The sequence below is a fragment of the Bemisia tabaci genome, chromosome 3, assembly GCF_918797505.1.
Source record: "Bemisia tabaci chromosome 3, PGI_BMITA_v3".
Lineage (NCBI taxonomy): Eukaryota > Metazoa > Arthropoda > Insecta > Hemiptera > Aleyrodidae > Bemisia > Bemisia tabaci.
The window spans coordinates 16,099,952-16,125,213 of record NC_092795.1 but is presented as its reverse complement, the minus strand read 5'-3'; the positions used below and the strand labels follow the sequence as shown (position 1 = coordinate 16,125,213).

The 25,262-nt window shown below is 37.1% G+C and overlaps 2 protein-coding genes across 2 annotated transcripts; both read right to left on the bottom strand.

Moving 5' to 3' along the window:
• On the bottom strand, positions 1–19,831 carry e(y)3 (PHD finger protein enhancer of yellow 3). The gene is made up of 13 exons (XM_019061917.2): positions 17,886–19,831; positions 16,722–17,258; positions 15,953–16,273; positions 14,429–14,495; positions 9,867–10,078; positions 9,138–9,263; positions 7,939–8,176; positions 6,988–7,125; positions 6,066–6,238; positions 5,386–5,533; positions 4,094–4,223; positions 3,477–3,541; positions 1–2,857 (listed from the first exon to the last, which is right to left on the bottom strand). The coding sequence occupies exons 1-13, from the start codon at positions 18,877–18,879 to the stop codon at positions 2,812–2,814; spliced, it is 3,195 nt and encodes a 1,064-aa protein (XP_018917462.2). The 5' UTR covers positions 18,880–19,831; the 3' UTR covers positions 1–2,811.
• LOC140224214 (uncharacterized) lies at positions 19,417–24,879 on the bottom strand. Its single transcript, XM_072297917.1, has 2 exons — positions 24,624–24,879; positions 19,417–22,558 (listed from the first exon to the last, which is right to left on the bottom strand). Exon 2 carries the CDS (start codon positions 22,545–22,547, stop codon positions 19,827–19,829), a length of 2,721 nt encoding a protein of 906 aa, XP_072154018.1. The 5' UTR covers positions 22,548–22,558; positions 24,624–24,879; the 3' UTR covers positions 19,417–19,826.
• Positions 24,880–25,262: the final 383 nt, after the last annotated feature.

The window sequence follows — 25,262 nt, the reverse complement described above, 5'->3', positions numbered from 1 at the left end:
TTGCGACTTACAAAAATCACAGGTGTATAATTGGGTCATGTGAAACCTATGATCAAAGTTCATCTAGGACTAATAGGAGATTCTATTTCCACCACCTATACTAGGGCCCACCTCTGAAGATCCCTGAAAATGTAGCGAATAAACTTTAATACTGAGTAAATGGCAGCACATATAGGTTCAATACACGTACCTAAACAGGACCTGATATTGTCAGTGCAGCGAGCTATTGTGAACGCTTGCATCACCATTTTACTCTCACCTTAATGTCCTAATTCTTACGGCAAAGCATATTGCAAGAGACCAATTTTTTTGCAGTTCATCCCAGATTTTTTTTTTTTTTTCATTACATTCCATTTTACACTTCCATTACACAATTTAAGAGCTCGTAAGATCCAAGGCTTCATGTATTGTCCTAATAATGGTATCGCATTCAATTTGTTATACATGGAATGTAATGACACGAAAAATTACAATGGGTCAGTAAATACCGTCCTTTCCCTTTCATTTGAACAATTCCCATGAAATAGTCCTATTTCAATGAAGATAATGGAAAAGTATGTTAAATAAATGTTAAGAATTTTTATTAAATTTTAGTTGGTACCAGCAACACACGGAAAAGGCTCGGAATTGGACGCAGGTCTGGGTGCGCCACTTCTGCCAGCGTTTGCAAAAAAAAAACCTTGACATTCAGAAATCTTCCCAGATGGGCCCTAGTTTAAAATTGAGAAAACCTCCCTTTGTCTCAATGGTGAGATATGAAGGGGGGATACACAATACTGACTTACAGTGTATAAGCACTTCAGCTTATGTTCCCATTGTCCTTTCCACAAATGCAGACAATGTAAACATTATTAATGACTGATGACAATTTTTCAAACCTATTTCCTTTAAATATTGCTTAGTAAGCCATTTACTCAATAACCAAGGAGAAACTTCCTTTATAATTTCTCAAACAATTCCTGGCTAAGTTGGGCAGCTGTTGATTGATTCTTCATCATAAAGCATCAAAACGGCAAACCAACTTCGTTTTCATTGAATGTTTTCATGATAAGATCAATTTTTTATCAACAATACCTGGTCGAAGCACTGCAGTGTGATTCTATACGTTATTGATGACCATTTTGATTAGACTTGATTGGTCAAAGCCCTATGAGAGTAATGTCTGAATTGTGTTAAATTATCAAAATTGTCGAGTCCAGTCGAAGCAGCTGTGAAGAATCAGCCTCCAGGTGTAAATGTTCTAACAATATACAACACAAAAAACAAATAAATAATACTCAAAAATTCAAAAACTGTTCAATTACATAAATACAGTTTGCACTTGGAAAGTGCTTGCAGAGTGTTCAAAAAATGGGATCTGGGTTAGTACTTTGGATAAGGGTAAAGAATTCTTGTGTCAACATATCAAAAGGTTTGGAACCATTTTGCTGAAAGTCTAGGGTGCAATCTATGCACTATAGTAATTATATCGTTTGAAGCTTACTATTACTTCTGTCCCATATTATGATAGTGTCGTGATAATTGGAAAAATATACATTATTTAGAAATTTAAATGAAACAAAAAAGAATCTATTTGGAGAAACTTGCCTGTTTACATGCACCAATAGAACAAACTGAATCTCTATTGAATCAGTCGCCTCAGACAAAGCACCAACTTGCTCCGTACATGCAAAGTTTATGACATGGTATTCTAAAGAATACTGCGCAGAATTGAAGCTCAAGTCATAAATAGATAGACAAGAGGTGAAGTTTTTCTGAGAGAGATAACGCTTATATACATATACAAATTCCTTAAATTCTGTTCTTACCCCTGTCATCACTAAGTGCAAAATAAGGGAGGAAGATCCTTTCCGGAAGTTGTATTTCCATGGAATTTGATGATAATATATTTTGCTCCTTGATTTTACACATTCAATGTAAAAACATATGTATTCTCAATGATATTTAATTTGGTGAAACTGTCGGTTCTTCCTGAATAATTACGTTTATTCGTGTATTATGCAAGGGCAAGTATTTCATAGAATTTACATAGAATTTTCAAAGATCGAACTGTTAATTTTGTAAAGGATGGAAAAGGAACTTCCATTATATCAAAATATACTTCAATACAAAATCCATTAAAGGACAACCCCACGCTCCAGTGCACTCGATTTAACTGTACTGCCAAATTTTCCACTTTCAGAGCAGTTTTCAAAAATAAAAACGGTAAAAAAATAAAAAAGCAACCAAATATTGAGACTTGTCAAAGGACTAAATAAAAACGTCATTGCACAAAAAATTACAAACTTCTTCGGCACAATTACATACAATCCTATATACACTATTCAAGTAATTCTTTTTCTTTCACAAAATCATGAAAAGACTTTGCAGGAGCCATTACTTTTAATTAAGTGATGACACACACAAAAACATTTAAAATTCTATCAACTCATTTTAACGCTAATAAGTGTCAGTGAGTAGATTGAAAGGTTCATAAATACATTATTGTTTCAGTTCAAAAATCTTAAACTAGAATTAAGTCCAGTAATTTTTTTGATTCTACGCGTAGCAATATTTCTCTTTCAATGATCCAGTCGATGACAAATGATTCCTTCATATTGATGAACAGCTCAGATTTTAAGCAACTATAGCATCAGTTGAAGTACGAAAACACTTCCATAAAAGTAGTAAATTCTAACGACCAAAGGAGGCCTTGCCTTCTCTTTCGAGAATTATAAGTATCATTTTTACATGACGTGAGAACTCCCGAACATGGTGTTTTCAAGTAAAGATGTTGGAACTTCTAAAAAAGAATTTACAATTGAGGAGTTTCTAACTTTCTCGCCTTAAAATGTTTCCCTCTGCTGGAGTTTGATCTCTAAAACAGAAGGGAAAAAAAGAGAGAACATTAATGAATGTTACATAATAATACCGGAAATAATGAACAGCATAACTTGCATTAATAGAGCTCTCAACAATCCTTGCACTCAGTTTCACAACACATCCTTTTTTTTTTTATCTAAACGTACATAATGACCAAACATTTTAGAGCATACTTTTTTCATAATGTACGGCAGTCATTTTACATTTTTTTTTTTTTAAAAAAAAAAAAAAAAACAAAAAAAAATAGTGTATTTTCTTTGGAAAATACACTAACGCACGCTTTCATAAGACTGATCATTTTTCGAATTTTGAAAAAAAAAAAAAAAAATGTATGCAGCCCAAGAGAGTTCAAAAAATTGTTAAGTTCTTTTACAATTCTTGATTGCAAGTCCTTTGAAGTAAAATTCCTCTGCATAATTTGTCCCAAGATTAGAATCAATCAAGAGACTTTTGGACTCTTGAAAATAGCAAGCTTTTCTCTAACCATTTTCCCCCTTTTTTTTTCCTGTACGTTAAGTAACTAGTAATGGTCCCATTACTAGGTACAGAAATTCTACTTACTGCCCTAAAGCTTCAGATTGAGTGAACTATTAAGAACAAGAAAGATTACTTACTTGGCACAATTTTCACAAAAACTTCTGACATAAATATTTTTGCTACCCTTTCCGCCTTTTTTAAACTGGAAAAAAGAGAGAAAAAATAGTCCATATTAGTTGAAGGATCCCAAAAAAGGGAAAAACATGATACTCTGATCATGATCTAAGGACAGAAAGCCCATAATAATGATGATAAAAAACTCTTGAGGATCATGGAGTATCCCCCTTTGAATAAATTATTGATGAAGGTACAGGATATCATACTTTCTTTCACCTTCTGCCTGTTACCACACCATTCTTTTTTGTCTTCACTTTCTTTTTAATAGTAGACCTACAAACAAATCAATCGGTTGGTTTTTTGTTGTTCACAGCTTGGCCTCGTCTTTGAAGGAAAATTTTTGATGAAGAAATGGTGAGGATCAGTTTTTAAGGACTATAAATATTTAGCGGAAAATTGTTCATCAAGGAAAAAAACCAGAATGAGCAATTCTCGAAAGGAGATGATTATTTTCCTTTAATAAAATAAAACATGACATAAAGTTTGTTAAGTTATATGGATAAATAGTATGCTTCCATTAGTGACAAAAATTATTTGTTAGCAAGAGCACTAAATTGCATTGAGTTGGAACACTTACTTCATGGTGCCACTGAGCTGCATCACCCGGGCCTGGTTCATGAACTGCACAGGAGGCACAAACAGCACATTCCTGACAGTGCCAACGTCCTACCGGTACTTTCCGCAATCCAACACAGTAAATGTGATACCTGGGAATACAGCAAGCAGTTAATGGAATTCTTGGATGCAGCAGAAATTTTCAATTTATCCATTTCATTAAGCTTGGGTCAAATTTTACATAAAACACGGTGTTGTGATTGATTTCTTCTAAAATCAACTCCAAAGTTTAAAAAAGCACTTGAGGTTGAGGCTATTATGGAGGAGCTGACTTGCGCCATGAGAGAGTCCACCTCTGTATTTAGTCAAGTTCCTCATGTAGAGACAGGACTGGATACAAGTTTGTCATGGTAGTGGACTGAAAATTATCATATTGAAACTTGGAAATCAGGACATGTAGTGACATATCTGCTAAAGTATTCAGTTCTATCTCTGCATGGAGAATAACATTAGACATGGAGGAAGACTTCTTTCAAGAGAAAATCAAAAGCCAATAAAAAAACCTAATTCAGAAAAATTGTTGGATAAGAGTCAAAATGACAAGAGTTGTTATGAGCAGATGGCAAAGCTAGAATGATAAGAACACACTGCAGACATAAGGGAGCATTTAAGTTTTAAGTTTGAAGCCTCAGTCGAGGCTGCTCTACAGAGCAGTATGAAAGGGGCTAAAAAGCAGCGACACATGTCTTCCAGATTTAAAAAATTGGGTAATTTTGTGGAAGAAAAAGATTTTTAGGCCATATTTTGTCAAAAACCTTTGAAAATTGAGGGTGGGACCTGCCTAAATTTTTTACTTCAGCAGGGATTCAGATCTGTGTTCCATGTAAGTTTCTTCTGAGTTCCTTCTTCTAAGAAGGGGGCAAAAAGACCGGGGATTTACACTGAGGTGATTTGATCCATGGTCGGTTGGCATGTGATAAATTACATTGATTAGGTCAAAATCCAGGCAAAATTTGAGATTACGGCCCAACAAAGGGCTATATCTGCTGTGCTTAAATCTGAAAAATCGCTTGCAACAAAAAAAATCTCATCAATAAAAATTAGATTTGGCTATGAATAATATGATTTGAAACAGTGATTGATGACACATCAAATACAATACTTTCATCATGACGAAATACTATTTTTTATTCGTTGAATTTTGCAATTGTTACTGTTGCGTTGGATTCTTTCAACTTATGTCCAGAGGTTATTGTCTCATTCTGGCCTAATACCCTAGAGTGTGTAGCAAGGGGTGCGCCAAAATATATTTACCCTCGGTCACAAAGGTCACAGAACAGCATCTTATCTTCATCAGAGACTTCTTTACACTGCGCACATCTTTTGCAGTCTGTGCACTGCCAGTCGTAGCGCTGAATATGAGGTACCATCTCTGGAGCTAGGTCCAGACAACTTGGATGACCTGAAGACAAAAAGTTTTTTGAATCAGTGATCGGACGTTTTTCTCGTCTGACTGGCTAATTGTAAGCTGCATAAAGTTTGATCTCTTCAAACAACATAGAATTAAATTCAGTCAAAAAAACATAATTTTTCCGAAGAGAATCAAAGTGGAAAAATGAAAAGAAAGCTAATTTCAGAAAAATCAGCCTGGTAGCCCCTTAGTGGGCCGCTAAAGTAAATATCAATTAAAGCACTATGCAGCATACTTTCTCTTCAAAATTTTTTGAGGCAAACGCATCACGCAACGAGAAGTCTCAGAATCAACTTCTGAATGGGATACAAATATTTGAATTAACATTGGTTAAATGGCAAAAATACAAATGACATCGTTTGAGTTAAAAATTATTGAAAGATAAAACAACCTACAGATGAATATTTTTAAAACTGCACAAATATATAGTGGCTTTTAAACAAAAAGAAGAAAAAAATTCTGGGAGATAATATTTTTAATGGGAATGGGAATTAAAAGAGTAATAGTGAATTTCTGCACTCACAGCAACCCGTGCACTGCGCACACTGTATGAGAACCTCCGGGACATTCCTCTTATTCTTATTTCTGTTTCCGTTGCAGATTTTGCAGATGGCACCTTCCTGGCCTGAAACTTCTGTTTCCATTGCAGCCTCCTTCACTGACTCTTCAGAATCAGAATCATCTGATGAGCTGCAACTGAATTTGAAGGGCAAGAAAATGTTATGAGAAATGTCAGCGTTTGTTCCACACATATTACAATGTGATTTGTCAAAATCAGCACTATTTTGCGAAATTTGGTAAATTTGGCAACAAAGATCTCAAAGGCGCGGGCCTGAAACATTGAGCAAAAATTCTGCAAACATTGGGGCTTTAATTTCTCACCATGAGGAAATTTTTCTCCTACCTATTTTCGGATTTCAAAATCTTTTGTGAAAAACACTTTCATAAAACCCCTCCCGAAAAAGGCAATCTTTCTCAGCAAATTTTGAAAACTACACCCTCAAGAATCTTAGTTTTGGCATTAATTTTCTGTATTGTACTGAGATTAAGCGAAGAGAAGATTCACTGCAAACTACTGAATGTGCCATCTGTGTGACTGTTCAATGGCAGGTTCTATTTTATGGACCAAAAGACAAATCACCACATTCAATTTATATTTTGGGAAAGGTTATAGAATTGAGAGCTTCATATGCTTGAGCAATACATGAAAAAATTATTTTTATTAATTCATTATTTTATTATTTTTTTTAAATTCATTAAAACCATTGAGGCAAACCATGCTCACATCATGAGCAACAGCTAATGAGCCACCTTCTACAGCGGCAAAGATTTTCCACTAAAACATCATGAAATTTCAGATGCTAGAGATTTTCAAGGTAAAACATGCCAGCTCAATTTGAGCAAGCCAAAGAAAAATAAATCTAATTAAAGCAAATTGGATTTACCTGGAGCCTGAAGAGCTTGAGTCTTCCGATTCAGAGAAATAGGTGTTCTGAGATTCACGCACAACAACATTGTAAGGTTTGATGGGGCCGTATAAAACTGTGTTCAGAGGGAGATACCGCAACTCTGCTGCAGAGTACCTGAAGAAAAGGCGAACAGCTGGTTTGAGAATTTACTTTTTCCAGTTAGAGTGGACTATTAAAACATAACTCAGTGATATGCATTTTTTTTTAAAATTCATTTTTGAATAACAGTGCTAATTGCAATGTACCATTTGATGATGCATTAAAAACATGTTCCAGGCCAACTTGTTTTTAATGCTCTTTGTGCTAGAAAACATGTAAAACTAAGGGCTAACTTTCAATAAAAACTTTAAGATCAGGGTCAAAACTTTTTAAACCCTGAGTTTGCACGCATTTGCCATTGGTTTGCCGATGTTCACCTTTGAGCCTGACTTGGCAAGCAATGTGTCGGAATTTATTTTATACTTTTTGGCCATAAACTTTATAAAAACTGGCGTTGGGATATGAAATTCTGAGGAAATAAATACCAGAAAAATTTAAAAGGGAAATCAACAATCAAATATTTTTCCTCACGAATATGCACTAACTCTAATATTAGTTCCTCTGAGTTGATAAGACTAAACCATTCTTGCGCAAAAAAATTCCTTACCAACCTCTTAAAAGACGAGAGATTAGCTAACAAGATTTGCCAATAGTATTGCTAAATCTTGGCAAAATACAGTTATACGCTGCAAATTGCTACAGGTACTTACTCTCTTGATTTTTCAACAAAAAGCCAAACAATATTCTCTCTTACTACAACAATATGTACTAAAGTACAAATTAAATAATCATTTTCTTCACATCAGATCCTTCAGATTTACAATTATTTACTGATGAAGGATTTAGCTAGAGCACTGGGAACAAATTTGGGATGAATGAGAGACATACCGCTTATAATAGTCCGTGAACTGTCCAGGAATCAAAGATATCGGGTAACTGCCAATCTTGGGACTGTCTTGTGCCCCTTTTGGGGGTTTCGGGTATTGGATAACAAATGTTTGGAGGTCCAAACAACATTTCCTTGACTCCTGCCGGCTTTTGTTGAGAGTGCTGTTCCACCTTGCTGCAGATTGTACAGCTTTTTCTATCGAGGTTAACTGCTCTCCCGTTGGTTTCCCAGCTAGAGCTGTACAAACAGGTAATTTTAAGTTTTCCTCACTTCCCACTTTTATAGTTTTATGCTTACGATCTTGAAGGATCAATATTCTTCTGAAAATCAATATTTCATTGCAAGCCTGGGATGACTAAAAAGTCTAAGGAAGAAGAGGGGAAAAAAGAAAAGAAATTCTTTGATTCTTCAGCCCAACTGATTGACCACCTATCACAGATGTGAAGGACATGATCTGCAAGCTTTTATAAACCTAATACTCCAATACCTTTAAAAGTTTCCTCAAAACAGTCAAGCTTTAAGTTGTTTTGGGACAACCTTTGTTTGTGCTCATGGATTGAATAAAAGAAAAGGCTGCAGCTGAAAAAGAAACGAGAATTCAGTTTCTATAATTTCTTCATTTCCCAATTCTCTGACTTTCCGTGATTCTAAAATTTCCCAATTTTCTGGATCTATGAACGATACTTCCACTTGGACTATTCTCCTTTTAATTACACTGACTTTTACTAAATTTTGGACATTATGTACTTTCATTTTAAAAATTCAAATTAAGGAAAAGGCACTCGAAAGTTGTTCGCTCTCTCTCAAATAGCACCAGCTGAAGTTGCTCTGCCGATGCGCTAGTTACTAAAGTCCCTGACTTTTCTAGGTTTTTCAGACTGCCGATAACCGTAGATTTGTAGGCTTCAAGGTTCTTTTTGATTATATGTATTTGTATATAGTTCCTTTTCAGTTATAATATACTTCAAAGATGTTTGGAGTTCTTCCTATTTTATTTATTTCTCTATTTATACATTTCTGCTTCCACTTTTCCAAAAAAGAATATGGAGTATAATTAGACACTGAAACAATATCAAAGCTCATTTCAGTGTAGCATAATACTTAAAGATTAATTTAAAATTATAAGACACCCGAGAAATAAAACAAAAGGTGGTAAATACTGAATTTGGAATAAACATTCTTAAACATAGGTATTTACCTAACTGCTTCAAAGAAAATTCCTTGGCTTGCATATCGCGCAAATGCTGTCTAAATTCTTCATACTTGTCATGGAAATCAGCAAACATGATGTCCAAAACATCTGCGCTTCTCAGAGCAGTCAGACCTGAAAAAAGAACCACAAGGGTGCAGTTGTAAAGAGAGAACAAGAGAGGGTTTTTTTTTTTTTTTTCCAAATCCACAAGAAGAAAAAGATATTTGGAAAACTTCCCTTGAGATGAACACTGGCTCTCATTCCCAAAGGATGAATGAATGTGTTTTATGTTTTTAATTTTTGACAACTGTCCATTCGGACAAACACACAATGTTTATCCATCTTCATCAACTTATTAAATTACCATCAATTTTATTTCTTTTAGACTTATCTGATGCGATAATGGCTGGACAGGGAGGGCTTGCGCCGTAGTTAAAGGAAAGAGAAGAGAAGATAAATTTTTTTAAGTACAAGCATTTTTAATACACTGCGAAGTAAAGTCATGAACTCACCTTGTTCTTAATTCTTCAAGAAATTTATGTGTTCTGGCATTGAGCTTAAAAGTGCTTGAAGGTTGAAATCTTTTCAATATAGTGCGAATAAATCATCATATAATATAACTGCAGCAAAAGCTAACAGTCTTCAGACATTTATGTACATGTAAAAAAAAAGCTTAAATTCTATACTTCCTTCTTGAGTTGATTGTTGAAAATCAACTTTCTTGAGTGAACTTACCAAGATCACACATAGTTTCAGACACAAGTCCACTATCACACAGAAATGTTCGTTCTTCTGCCTCAACCGTACGTCTTTTGATATCCGGGTATTTCCTTTTGAAAGATTTGATGCCCAGATACTGCGAAATCTGTTCTTGCAACATGAAGAACTCGCCGCCCTGCAGTGGCCACTGGTATTCTGCTACCTGATGTACTTTAAATTCTTTACTGCTGTAAATGTTAACAGAAATACACAAAAATTACTAAAGTTTTAAAATCTGCAAAGTTATTGTGAAATTTTGCTACAGGAAACTCTTTCTTTGGAAAAAATAAGAGATACTAGCTGCTCCAGCTCGCTACGCTCGCTTGCGCCACTAGCCGGTGGCTTCGCCCCCTGGACCCCCAGTCACTCGCTCCGCGAGTGAATGTTGGCTCGCGAAGCGAGCCAAATTTTGCTGCTACGAGTAATTAGAGGACTTCCAGGAAAATTTTAAATGATAAAAAAATGATAAATTCAAAAACAAAGAATAAGAAACTGATAATGATAACCACCTACTTCTAGAAAAAGAAACATCTTTGAAAAATAAAAAACACTCCTTGAAAAGAAAATCAAAACACTTTGTGAAAATTTAACGGTGCGAAAGGGTGAACATTAATCACCGATTCTCTTGGAAGAACACATGAGCTGCTGTAAAAAAGTTAATTATTAATAAAACCTGTGCTGCCGTAAAAAAGAAAATTATCTTCTGAGAAATACACATCAAAATTAAGTAATTTTCATGTAAAAAAAAACTATAATGATAAAATCATGAAAGCAAAACTCTAGACGCACTACTGAGAAACCTGGTTAAACCGAAAACTGATTATGAGCAATTAGACGGAGGAAATGCGTAGTAGGTGTTCCGAGTCAGACGGCATAAGAAAGGGAGTGATACTGACAAAGGACCCATGCCAGAGCAGAAGGGTGACACGTACTAACGGCAGGTAGGGATGGGTTTACGTGGAGAGGGAAACGGAAAATCAGAGGGTGGGAGTGGGAGGTCCCCCAACCTTATGACTCGTCCAGCGGCAAAGACGAAAATATTTCGTTATCAAATCGAGGTAAATTTTGCAACGTCGGTCGCGCAAATTGAAAAACTAAGGAATGTTGGCACGTCTACAGCCTAAAAGCTTTCATTCAAAACAAATCCGAGCAAAATCGGTCCAGTAGTTTCCGAGATCGAATTAGCACAAACTGTCCAGCGGCAAAAACGCAAGCATGTCGTTATCAAATCGAGGTAAATTTTGCAACGTCGGTCGCGGAAATCGAAAAACCAAAGGATGTTGGCACGTCTACAGCGTAAGAGCTTTCATTTGAAACAAATCCGAGGAAAATCGGTCCAGTAGTTTCCGAGATCGAATTAGCACAAACTGTCCAGCGTCAAAAATGCAAATATGTCGTTATCAAATCGAGGTAAATTTTGCAACATCGGTCGCGCAAATCGAAAAACCAAGGGATGTTGGCACGTCTACAGCGTAAGAGCTTTCATTTAAAACAAATCCGAGGAAAATCGGTCCAGTAGTTTCCGAGATCGAATTAGCACAAACTGTTGGAGGCCAAAAAAGGCCTTAGGATATTAAATATATAGATTTGTTTCTCAGGAAAAATGGCTCAGAAGACACTATGAGCAAATTCTTCAAGTCTGAAGTAAACATCCCACCTTAACCATTGGGAACAAAACAAAAAAATCACTGTACTTGCCCTGACATCATTCAAGATATTAAAGAGTTAAAACGAAGGAATTATCCTCTTATTAAAAATATGTGTTACCTGACAAATAAGGAAATAACATATTCATACATCGGATTATATTTTACCGATTTTTAATGGAGAAAAGCTATAGATAATTGTTGAAGGGGCTCTACTTTTGGGGGGAGAGAGAATACTCAAAATATCATGTTTGTCATGGAAGTAATCACCCCATTTTTCGGTTGCATTCCAATTCTCAAAATATTTTTGAATTCTCTTTGTGTCACCAATCTATGATTTATGGGAAAATAGAAGTTAAGTACTGCTATTAAATAAGATATATTTAACATTACTGAAAGGATATCCGGATTAAAATTTCTGGTTTTAATTTGGGGGTGCATAAAAACTGAAAAAATAAACAAATCCTGGACGGTACATAGAATAAGAAAAGGAGGAGTTGCGTTTTGGGCCTTTTCCGGCCCCACCTGGATTTTGCTAAATGTTTCATATTTTCAAAGTACTAGTCTTAGGTAGACTCTGTGCCAAATATTAGACCGATCGGAGCCCATGCAAGGGCGCAGCAGCGCCTCAAACCCAAAATCCTGGAATCGAAAAACAATTATTTTCGTCGACTTTTTCGACTGTTATCACTCTTCCAGCACATGATTCTTATGTATTTTTTTGCGTACTTTTCGTTTCTGGCCTTTTTAAAGGCCTCCGATAAATTTTAAGGGGCCTTATGGCCCATTGTTGCCATTTTTGGCCCATTTTTAGGGGTTTTTTCCATTTAACACATTCAAAACTCAATTTAATCCAAAAACAGTGTACATTTTTGAAAAGGAAGTAAAAAAATGAATAAAAAATGTTCAGTAAAATTTTTTCCTATGTTGCCAAATTTCCGAGAAAATTGGTCCCAAAGTGTCAAAAACGGCAAAAAATCAATAAATCGCCGCGTCTAAGGTTCAAGAAAGTGGAGTACATTTTTCATACTGTACCAGATAACAGCTCTTATCCATCCATACAACATACTAAAATATCATAGTTGTACCTGGATTCCCACGATGTGAAAATTGACCGAGATGTCGATTTTAGCGGCCTTTTTATACTTGAAGGCAGCTCTTTTGAATGTTTTTCGACCTTAGTCACCCTCTATGGGTGTGTACTATATGTATTTTTATACGTACTTTTCATATCTGGCCATAAAAATGGCTTCCTGTGAATTTTAAAAGGCCTAACGGTCCATTGTTGCCAATTTTCACCAATTTTTAGGGGTTTTTTCAAGTTTACGTGTGTGAAACTTAATTTAATCTAGAAACCGTGTACAATTTCGGAAAGAACGTAAAAAAATACATAAGAATGTGATTTGTACCTTTTCCCTACGTTGCCAAATTTTCGAGAAAAATCGTCCTGAAGCGTCAAAAATGCCAAAAATTGGATTAATCATCACGTCGGAGGTTCCAGGAAGTGAATTTCAAGTTTTTTTTCACTATAAATAACGTATCGAAAATGGAAAATTGCAATGCATCTCAAGGAACATGTAATGGCGTAGATGAACGTGACAAAACGGGCCCTCAAGGTGCTTTTACTTTATCCTTCACTCCAGTTCACCTCTTTATTCCTGTAACCTCGAGATAATCCTTGGTTCTCAAGATGCTTGCTACAGGCCAAATATACCGAAGAACAGAAAATGCGTGGAGAAAGTGTCCCACGATCCACATGAATGTCATAATTCACTTCCTGGCACCTCCGACGTGATGATTAATCCAATTTTTGGCATTTTTGACGCTTCAGGACGATTTTTCTCGAAAATTTGGCAACGTAGGGAAAAGGTACAAATCACATTCTTATGTATTTTTTTACGTTCTTTCCGAAATTGTACACGGTTTCTAGATTAAATTAAGTTTCACACACGTAAACTTGAAAAAACCCCTAAAAATTGGTGAAAATTGGCAACAATGGACCGTTAGGCCTTTTAAAATTCACAGGAAGCCATTTTTATGGCCAGATATGAAAAGTACGTATAAAAATACATATAGTACACACCCATAGAGGGTGACTAAGGTCGAAAAACATTCAAAAGAGCTGCCTTCAAGTATAAAAAGGCCGCTAAAATCGACATCTCGGTCAATTTTCACATCGTGGGAATCCAGGTACAACTATGATATTTTAGTATGTTGTATGGATGGATAAGAGCTGTTATCTGGTACAGTATGAAAAATGTACTCCACTTTCTTGAACCTTAGACGCGGCGATTTATTGATTTTTTGCCGTTTTTGACACTTTGGGACCAATTTTCTCGGAAATTTGGCAACATAGGAAAAAATTTTACTGAACATTTTTTATTCATTTTTTTACTTCCTTTTCAAAAATGTACACTGTTTTTGGATTAAATTGAGTTTTGAATGTGTTAAATGGAAAAAACCCCTAAAAATGGGCCAAAAATGGCAACAATGGGCCATAAGGCCCCTTAAAATTTATCGGAGGCCTTTAAAAAGGCCAGAAACGAAAAGTACGCAAAAAAATACATAAGAATCATGTGCTGGAAGAGTGATAACAGTCGAAAAAGTCGACGAAAATAATTGTTTTTCGATTCCAGGATTTTGGGTTTGAGGCGCTGCTGCGCCCTTGCATGGGCTCCGATCGGTCTAATATTTGGCACAGAGTCTACCTAAGACTAGTACTTTGAAAATATGAAACATTTAGCAAAATCCAGGTGGGGCCGGAAAAGGCCCAAAACGCAACTCCTCCTTTGCCAGATCTAATCATTAGATGATACACAAATGTGATAACTTATCAGAATAAGTACATTTTTCACATGGTACACTGAACTGACTTGAAGAATTCTTATTTACCTTTCTGGATCGATGACTTCCATGCGTCCTTTTTTATTTCGAATGAGGTCACCCACTGAATCGTTTTCTGAAAAAATGAGAATCGCAATTTAGTAAAACACCTCATGTTGAGTGACCCTAGAGGTACTATGTCTGCAAAAATAAAATAAGAGTTTGCGATCTATTGCTAGGGATGGTCGAATATTTAGATAATCGAATATTCGATATTCAAATTATTGGCACTGAGATAATCGCATCACATTCGAATATTTGCTTTTGAAGTATTCAAAATCGCAAGATTCAAAAGTTCTATTAATCAAATTCGACTTCGAAAACCGTCCATCCCTATCGCAAATCTCATTATTAATTAAAACTCGTCCACAACTTTACACGAGAATGACTGACCGTCTTAGTTAAAAGTGTCATTTATCTCTATTAATAACCGTACCATGTTCCATGGTTCCAAAAAAAATAAAAAATCGAAGCAATAATCGAAAATATTCGAATATTTGCTTCCAAAGTATTCGAAATCGCAAGATTTGAATACTTGAATAATCGCAATAGAAAAGTTTCTAATATTCGAATAATTGCATTTGAATTCAATATTCGTCCATCCCTATTTATTGCAGTTCTCGGCTACTGAGAAATTAGCACAGCTATGATTTGTCGTCATCTTGATTATTCCATTTACACTCTTTTGAGCAGATCATAAATACTGTCAAGTGCTCATTAAAATTAGATTCTTCAGCCAAACAGTACCTGAAATTGTGGCATGAGGTTAGTTCTTAGATAGAAAATATTTTAGAGGTCTTGGTATAAGACTCAAAAATTGTGTTGGACAATGTAATTATTGCTTCATCACAAAGAAATAAATGGATTTGCACTACTTTACTGATACCTGAATGGAAATCAAACAGTCCCTCCTCCACCATAGAACAAATTTATCTATACAGCACCCTATTGTCACAATTTTTTCTGCATTGGCGGATCCAGCAATTTGGCAACACCTGATTCCTCCATTTAAAATTATGGATATGTATCAATCCTTGAAGAGGCCAGGTGCTCCGACAAGAATCGATTATTTAGCATAGGTTTAAATGGAGGAAATTCCGTGTTGCCTAATTGCTGGATCCGCCTCCGTTTTTTTGGTTTCTACAGTCACCTCCCAGTTAGTGAGAAAACCCGACAAGTGAGAAAGATCAGCCAGTCTCATTTATTCGCAGATGTAGGCAATGATTCATTTAAGTAAGAGTGGCGCCCCAGCTCCAGTGCATTCTCACTTGACAAGCGTTGACTGTAAAATCAAAATTTTGTTCGGCTGATTTTAATTTCCTGTGGTTATTAGCGTGTGCTTCTGATTAGTTACTGTTAGATTGTCACTTGAAGGCTGAATATGGCCATTTATGTGGGAAATTACGAGTGGAAATTTGAAATTGTTCCAATACTATGGGAAAGAAAACTAACTAAACACTCTCATACAGATACAAACAATGTTAATTGTTTTTTAAGTTTTAGTAATTTTGATACTGTCAATGACAAACGTACCATCACCCATTTGGGTTTCTTCTGAAAAATTTTCGGGTGGGGCAAGAGCACGTCTTCGCTCCATCTCGGCTTTTTCCTCTTGCAGCTTGCGTTTCTTCTCATAATACTGCCTCTTCCTCTCTTCAGCTCGTCTTTTCAATTTAGCTTTTTTCTCAGCAAGGAGTTTTGTACGCAGTTCTGTTCGCTTCTGTCTCTCTTGAAGGCGCTTCTCCTTCAATTCAGCCTTTCGTTTTGCCTCTTCTTCGGCCTCTCGCAGCTTGCGTGCTTCTTCCTCAGGATCTGGCTCCGCTGGCTCTTCATCTTTCTTTTTCTTCTTGGGAGCTGGGCATGAAGAAAGAAAAAAAAAGTAAGAAAAGAGAATGGAATGGAACGAAGTTACCAAAACCTATGCATGTACAACTCCTAGCCGGACCTCAATGCTACTGATGACAATTATTGAGGATACTAAAGTGATTATAGCCTTGTATCAAAAATGCCTAAAATTTATGTGTAAAAATAGCAGATCGGATTTTTGTAAAAGAATAAACTATTCACAGAGATTTTGGAACGTAGTGATTAAGATCCAATCTGCTTTCACCATCATTATAAGTATTTCAATCATAAAAAGGTCCAACTTGAAATAATTTAGAAATTAGGTTCCACAATCATTCCACCTCTCTTCTCATCACACACATTTGATGTAAAGATAAAAATTTTCAACCTTGTTTGGCCTCTAGAAGAAACATAAGCACTAAAAGAGCCCAGAGAAAGAAAAAAAAAACATTCTCACATTTTTCCCCAGTTTTTGGGGTGGCACCATCTTTCTTTTTCTTTGGTTCCTTGATAGTACACATACGAGCAGCTCTACCACTTGCCAACTTCTTTTTCTCTCCACCTTCCTCAACTTCTGAAGACAGAATTTCTGAGGGTTCATCAAAGGACTCAGCAAATGACTCAGGCGTGACAGGCGTAGATGGGGCAGGTGCAGACTTGAGGGGTGAAGGCGTCGAGACTCCATCAGGCGCAGATACTTTGGGTGGAGTGGGTCGCACAGAAGGCTGGTGCCCTTGCTGCATGAAAAATAGGTCTGGTGCACATTGAAGAGACTCTGACTGGAACTGAGAGTATGCGGGTTGACCGGGAACGATTTTTCGTGGCCTCCCACGTTTCTTCTTCGGTTCACCAGCACTATTGAGCTCAAGCAGGCACTTGGGGCTTATTTCGCCCTCACCTGCAGCAACGCTGTCTATTATGTCATCGATACTGGAGGAACGGGAGACATGCGCTGGTCTGGGACCTGGTCTGGGGCCTGGCCTGAAGGAAGTGGCTGAAAAATAAAAGAGTTTCATTATATTTTGAATCAAGTGGTTAAATAGAGGTAAATTTTTGGGAAAGCGATTTTCTGAGGTAATTTTTTTTTTAATTACTATGAAAAAATTAATTTTGCTCTCTTAATTAAATATGCATTCAATTAATGGACGGCTAAACAGAGAGCAAAATTAAGAGCCATGCAACATATGGTCTAAATATTACATTTCATTTACAAAGCTACTGGATGAAAAATTTACACCCCTCACATTATCATTTTTTTTTGAATTGAGAGACTAACCAAATCTTCTATTCCCTTTTTTAATTTAAAAACACTAAGTGATGTCTGGTTTATTCTGTTCTGAAAGGGTTACTTCATTTTCGTCAGAACCTATATACTCAAGTACTTGCTTAAATTAAATGCTGTCTGATGACCTTCTAGTGCTGCACCTTCAATTTTCAAAATAGAATGAGTGATGATCATTTTCAAGAATTTTCTACCCAATAAATTGTTGGGTGGAGCTGGAAAGTCTTTAGCATCCTTTTTAAAAGGTCAATCTATCTCTCAAATATTTTGGCAAGGGATATGCAGATACAAATTAAAATAATTATTCAAAGATGCCTAAATGAAAATTATAATGATTACCTTGAGGAGTGGGAGTTGGAGGCATTCGCATTGGAGATGGATTAACTGGCGATATTGTTATTGCACCGAACTGCTGGCTCCCATAGGCTATTTGCTTCAGAATGGAGTTTGCTGGACCTTTTGACAGGTTTTTAAGCTGCTTGATAGGCGTTGAATACATGTCTGGCTCAGTCACCAGTTCTTCAACCTGACAGAAATTTGCCACGGAGGCATCACTAATTGGTGGGTTGTGTGTGACTCCTCTATTCATCAAGAGCATTTCCAAGGCGGACGTTGTTTTGGGCGAAGGTCCGGCGGGTCCTGATTTACGGTACATCCTCTGCATTTGCGCCATATTCATCCGATGTTTGAGGTGTGGATCTGTTCTAACCATTTTCATTGCTGGAGAATGAGGCCCAGGCTGCCGTGCCATGTCAATGGTCATTGCACGTTTCCTGCCTCTCTTGGAAACAGTGGGCCTGGGTCTGTTCAGCATTGATGCATCCATAGGACTCACTTGGATCATTCGGTTAGGGTCTTTCGGTGGCCTGCCCATGCGCTTCATTAGAGGGGCCTGATTAGGCTGATTTGGGGCCATGAAGTTCCTCAATAGAGTCTTGGGCTTCTTGTTAACATCTTGAGTAGATGGACCCGCAGAGTTTCTGTTGAGTACAAACACTGGCTTACCGCCCGGCTCAGTTTTCAGTTGGCAATTTGCAGGAATTTTGGTTATTTCAAGTTCTACGCGACATTCAGATGTAATGTTGAGAAGCGGGTCATTTTCGATAGAAAAACGTGGCTTCGAGACCTTCTCTGCGCTGCTGGAGGAAGAAGCTGGAACTCCAGAATCGCTATCAGATACGGACAAACGCGGTCTTTTTACTATTGACATGGACATGCCGCCGGTTCCTGTTTCTGGTTTCTGAGGAATCTTTCGGATTTCCCTGAGACTCGGCATGACTTTGGTGGTCTTCGGTTTGACAGGTCCAGGGAGACTCTTGTTGGCTGTAGGCATAGAATTTACTCCTGGCTTTTCTTCCGAGGATTTGGATGCCTCCTGTTTGTCATCAGCACCGGCCGTCTTGATTGCATTTTCAGTTTCGGCGGGTTTAGCTTTCTCTTGTTTCGAGTCAGCAACGATTTGGGAGGTAACAGGCTCTTTAGGGTTCGGAATAATACTGATGTCATCAAGAGAATCTTCTGAGTCATCTCCTTTTTTAATAGGTTCCTCCAGATTCTCGGGTTTATCAGCTGTGGAAAAGGACTCACGATTTACAACTGGCGATTCTTTTAAAATCTCCTTGATTTTTTCGGTTTGCACCTCTGACACTTCTAGCTTTTCAGGAGTAGCGGATGATTTTTCTTCTTCAGCTGTTAAATTGGACTTTTCTGTATTTTCATTTCCTTTTGAAGAGGAGGAGCTCTTGATTTTTTCATCAACAGAGAGTTTCTTACTTCCTACTCCAACAAGATTTTCGGCATCTTTTTTAACTTCTGCAGGGGAAATGGCATCTTCAGAGGCATCATCAATTGTGATTTCAACTATAGAGGGTTTTTCTGTTTGTTTTGTTTTTTTAGGGATAACCGATTCACTTTTTAATTTTTCACTCTCGGCAGCCTTTGTTTTATTTAAGTCGTTAGTTAAGGCTTTGATTCCTGTAGAGGAGACCTCTGTATTTTTAGAGCCAGGTGAGAGATCATCTGCTCCAAAATCTTTAGAATTTTCTTTGGTTTTCGGATCAGATTTCACTGTTTTTTCAACCACAGGGGTGACTTCAATTAATGGTTTGGCTTTCTCTTTGTTTTCACTAATTTTGGGAGAAGATAATTCTAGCTTTTTTGATTTTTCAGAAGAAACCGAAACTTCAATAGCTTCTCCAGATTTTGCCTTGAGTTCTTCTAATTTTGATAAGGGCTTGAGGATAATTTTTGGTTCTAAAACTTTTGAGGGTACTCTGCTATCTACTTCCTGTTTCTTTTCACCTGTTTTATTGCAGAGACTGATACTTCAACTTTCACGGATTTTTCAGTATTTGAGGGAGTTTTAACGTCAGCTTTCAGCTCATCCAAGTTTTGCTTACTTTCTGACGAAGATTCAGGACTTTTGATTGCACTAACAGGGGCTGATCCTTTCACAACAGTAACAGGCTCCTTGATATCTTGCTCATTTTCCGACCTGGAAACTTGTTGCTTTTTGGAACCATCATTGGAGGATGCCTGTGTTTCAGGACATGTATCTGACAATTCTCTTTTTTCGTTCATTTCCATTGCAGACTTCGGTGAATTTTTAGAGGTGCCTTCATTTAAGGTTGAAGAGCAAATATTCGAAGACTCCTTACTGATCTGCTTATCAGTTTTAGGAGTTTCTGGTGCTTGTTTTGACTTGTCAGCTTGAACAATTTTACTTTCCGCTTGAAGAATTTTGCTTTCAGCTTGAGAATTTTCTTCAGCTCTTTTCCCTTCTGCGGTAGGAACTTGAAGAGGTTTTAAATTCTTCGCTGAAGGTGATGCTTCAGGATTTGATTCATTAGTTTTTGTACTAAGATTTTTGTTAGTAGATGAGACTTCGGAAATTTCAGGCTTCCCTTTTTCTTTCTCTTTAACATCCATACTGGGAACTGATGAGCCATTAAGTTTATTATCTGGCGGGGCATCAAAAGCAGCTGCCTTGTTGTCTGCCTTGTCGACATTCGTGTTGTCCTCTATGGAGGAGGCTTGTCTTTCAGTACTTAATTTTCTAGCTGTACTATTGCTTACCTCCTCTTTTCCAGGTATATCTGAGGATTTTTCTACTTTCTGTTTACTTTTCATAATTTCAGCCTCCACTTTGACAGCTTCAATTGCACTTAACAAATCTGATTTCTCAGACACTTTTTGAGCTACGTTTACCTCGGCAGATTTTACATTTTCCAAATTTGAGGCTGTCATTTTTAAGTCTGCTTGAATGTTGGATGTGCTCTCGGATCCTTCCTTTGATATATCACATGTTGACTTGCTGTCAGACTTCTGTCCAACCACTTTCATATCGGACACGATTTTACATTCATCTGTTTGATCAATTCCACTCTTTGCTTCTCCCTTTGGATTAGCCTCCTTGAGATTTTTTGACTGTGATATTGGCTTTACATCACTTTCAATTTTTGATGACTCTTGTGATTCACCCACTGGGTCAACACGGATTGATTTAGTGTTACTTGCCTCACTGGTACTAATTTCAAGAATTTTGGCGGAGCCCTGAGTGGATTTTACAATTGACGACTTGATAATTGACGGTGAAGCGTTATCTCCTTGTTGTAAGGAAGGGTCTTTGCTAAATTTACTACCTGTTTTGCATGGAGACTCTTTAGAATCTATTACACTTGTTAATACAGGTTCTTGCTGCTCTGAATCAGACTTTGAAATCTGTGTCACTGTTTTACTAACTTCACTTGGTTTACTTGCAGGCAAGTTACATGACTTTTCTTCACTTGAGTCGGCTGTTTTAGAGCCATTTGAGCTTTTCTCATTCTTAACTTTCATCACATTAGTCTCTGGCTCATTAGAATCAGAAACTTTTTCATTATCAGATGCTAATAAAGTTTTTTCAGACTTCACGCTACTGCTACTAGAAATATGACAAGTTGCTGCCTGAGATGGAGGCTTCTCTGAATTGTTTCCTGCTGTTTTGCCACAAATGATTGTCAATTTCCCATCAGAAATATCTTTTTTCAAATCGACTTCATTCTTTCCACCAGCTGCGGCACTTTTAAACCGGTCTTTTTCAGCCAAATATTCTTCAGATTTTGTATCAGACTCATTTTGAATTGATTCATTCACTGGTTTCTTTGAGACATTTCTTTCAGAGCTTGAAGATGGGAGACTTTCAAGACCTGAGACTTTGGTTGTAGGAACAGATTTTGCTGCTGCAGATACAGCATCAGAGTTTGCAATTGAGCTCTGTTCTGATGTATAACATTTATCGGCAGACTTAGCTAAGACTTTGGGTTCATTTGAGCTTTCTTGTCTGGCATTCCGAGACTCAGAAGTTGCTGTGGCATTATCTACACTCGTTTCAGAGACTTCATCAAGAGAAACCTTCTCCAATGCACTTCTCTTATCAACCGTGACAGAAGTACTGGCACTTGAGTCAGGAACGCTTCCAGAAGCATCACTAATGGTGCTTTCAGTCTCATTAGGGCTAATAGTAGTGGGGGCTTCTATTTTTGGGGCAGTGATGGTTGAAGTGGCTTCGATTTTAGTGGGGTTTATGCTATCGGTGGCAGTGGTGACTGCAGGTATTTTAGTTGGTGTATCCTCTTTGGCCAAAGATGTTCCACTGACTGTATCGGCTGTAACCCTTGAACCAGCACTTGCTGCATCTTCTGCCACCGAAGATTTACAACTATCCCCACTCTTTGTGACTCTTGATACATCATGAGTGGGGGCTTTTGTCCCTGCAGAGGAGTCACTCCCCGTGTCTTTCGCCTCGGACGTCAACGGGTTTTTTTGGCCATCGACAGAAAGCTCCTCTGAAATAGGTTCAGTCAGTTGACTTACAGAGTCAGCAGAGATTTCAGTGGTGGATGGGCCTTTTGACTCTTGGACAGGACATTCTGCATCCAACGATGTCTCAGCAGTTTCACTTGAGTCAGTAATTTTCTGTTCCTCTTTCTTTGTTTGTTCCGCAGTGTTTTGGTCTGACATTGCGATCAAGCCTGAAAAAAAAAGAGAAGAGGGATTTGGTCCAAAAGAATATTGCAAAATTATTGCAGACATTTGTGACAAGCAAATGTAAAGGGTTTTCACCTACAAGTAAAGGCAAGTGTTCAAGGTCTCACATGAAAATATTGCATCTAAGTTTACAAAATTGGTAAAGCTCAGATATCTAGGAATCTGCAGCAGAGACCAGTGATAATTCAAAATATACAGAAAACATTAAAAATAATGAGAAAAGCAGTAGAAACTACTGAAATAAGCTGGGGAAAAAGCAGTGCTATATAAAGATAATTCTACTGCAACAGCTTCTGTTAAAGTATCAAAGAATTGAGTACCTCCATACTTGGATTTTGGGAATTTTGATTAAGATACTCAAAAAGTCTTAAATGCCCCAAAAAAAAGTAGTAAAATAGTTTTCAGTGATACACCTACACACTGATTTCCTCTACAGAAACAGGAATATGAATTTTGAGCACTTATCTTGTCAGCCAACCACATACTACCTGATGGTCCAGACGAGAGATACACGTCAACATGTTTTACATGTGCTTATTTCGGTAGATTTCTTAGTTTACCTCCTTAGAAAAAGGCGGTAATAGGGGCTGAAAATGACTTTCAGTATCTAAATAATAGCCGAAGTAGGGTCTGATGTTAAAAACATATTCTAAAAGCCTCTTTTGTTAGATCCTTTTGAGCACAGAAGTGATTAAACAACTCCTGAACAAACTTCAATTGTGGACTACTTGAAGTGAGATATATTGCATTGATAAGGTTGACACTCCTGGAAAATTTTGATATTCAACCCACACAATAGTAACCACTACTTGTAAGTCCAGAAAGTAATTTATAAAACAAAATTACAAAATTTGAAGGAAGAAAAACAAGATTTAGGAACGGAATAAGTAAGTGTCCATTTGATACAGGAATCAATGACTGCATGGAATAAAAACTGTTTCTGTGGCATATCTTGTTTGTATGTTTTCATTCAAAATTATTATTAGTCTCATACTTACTCCAGGAATATGACTGTGTTTTTGGCTTACAAGTAGATATTTGACAAGATTTGTGAGCCGATCGAATCTGTACTAAATATTATGTACCAATTCACCCACAACTGGAGTCGAAGAAAAATTAAGTCCAAACGTATCTCAGCATCAGGCAAAAATTGTAAAGGGAACAGCCATCAGGGCACAGTGATTAGATTGCAGATTGAGGGCAGTTCTCTTTGCGAGAACTGTCTACTTCCAATATTCAAAGAACGAGAGTCTCAAATTAAATATTTACAACTCTTTTTTTACTTCTTTCCTGTCGAGTGGTAAATTCTTCAATGATAAGTATAGGAGGGGTCTCATAGAATCTTCAAAATTCCAGCGATCACCTGAAGACTCTCTTCTTTAATAGGAAGATTTTCTGAACTGTTCAGATCGAGGAAATTAAATGTTTGACAGCTCTTTAGATAGCTCTAAATCTGGGCTTTGACAAAAGTGATATGGACCAGACGTTCAGGCAAACCGATGGCAAAGCACTGGACTGTCTCTTGTTATGTACTTAAGATCTTTCAAACCTCTGCTTATTCCTCAAAGTCAGTTAAGTGAATGGTGTTATTTAAAAAAATCTGAGATCTGAATTGACATCATAATGTCTGCATACTAGATGCCCTTTGGCACAGTGATTAAAATTCTTGATGGATGATAGAGGTTAACCTCTCCTTCTCTTACGGAATGATTGATAAGCAAATGTAATTTCTGAAACTGGATATGAATGTTCCAGTTTAGAAGAGATCAGTTCGGATGTAGTCTTTTAAAATATAATCTGTAGTATCTCAGATCAGTATTAAGATAGCCTATCGTCTGCTGAGAAGTCCTACGGTCATGAATGCATCTATGAAATGAGGTGCCCATTCCAAAACGATTAAATGATTTTTTGGAGTGAGATTCTCTGACAGAAGCAAAACTCGTGACTAGAACTTAATAGAAATGAAGATTTATGTGTTAAAAAGCCTACCAATTGAATACTTCTTGGTAAATGTGAGTTAATGTCAATTGTTTACATCTTTATACTTACAGTAGCTTCGTCCCACTGCTGTTGAAGTTAGTCCATGATAGGTAGTTAAGTTCTCTTGAACTTGGTTCGGCGAGATACGTGATCACAACTTGAAAGCACTGTGGTTTAATTTTACAGAAAATCAAGGGTGTTGCGGATAAATTATCATTCTTAAATTCGATTTTGTCATGAAAACCAAAATCTCAAAACACAGCGACCAGTCAGCGGTGGACTCTCTTCGATGAAAACATCGACATGTTTTCTTTTTTTTCTTCTATGGCGTTGTTGATGTTTTCAGTATGACTAGTAGTTAGGGAGCTTACAGGATGATTCAGAAGTTCATTCTAATGAGCCAAGATCTATTCTAAAAGCCCTCCCCTGCATATCTTTTCGACTGAGCTACTGAGCAGTAGACACCAGACACTGAACTGAAAGGCCCGTAAATTTATGTAATAAAAAATTCCTTTGGAACGAGTCAAAATTTGAGGGGTCAACCTCTTTCGCATTTCAGACAAGGCACGGGGGATCGAATTTATGAATCACCTCTTACTTTCAACTTTCAACTTCTGCCGCGAGATTTGAACTTTGCATTTGGCATGCGTAGGAGAAGCTTTCGGCTCAGAAAGGCTGGACTTCTGGAGAGTCTGCCTCTATTTTACA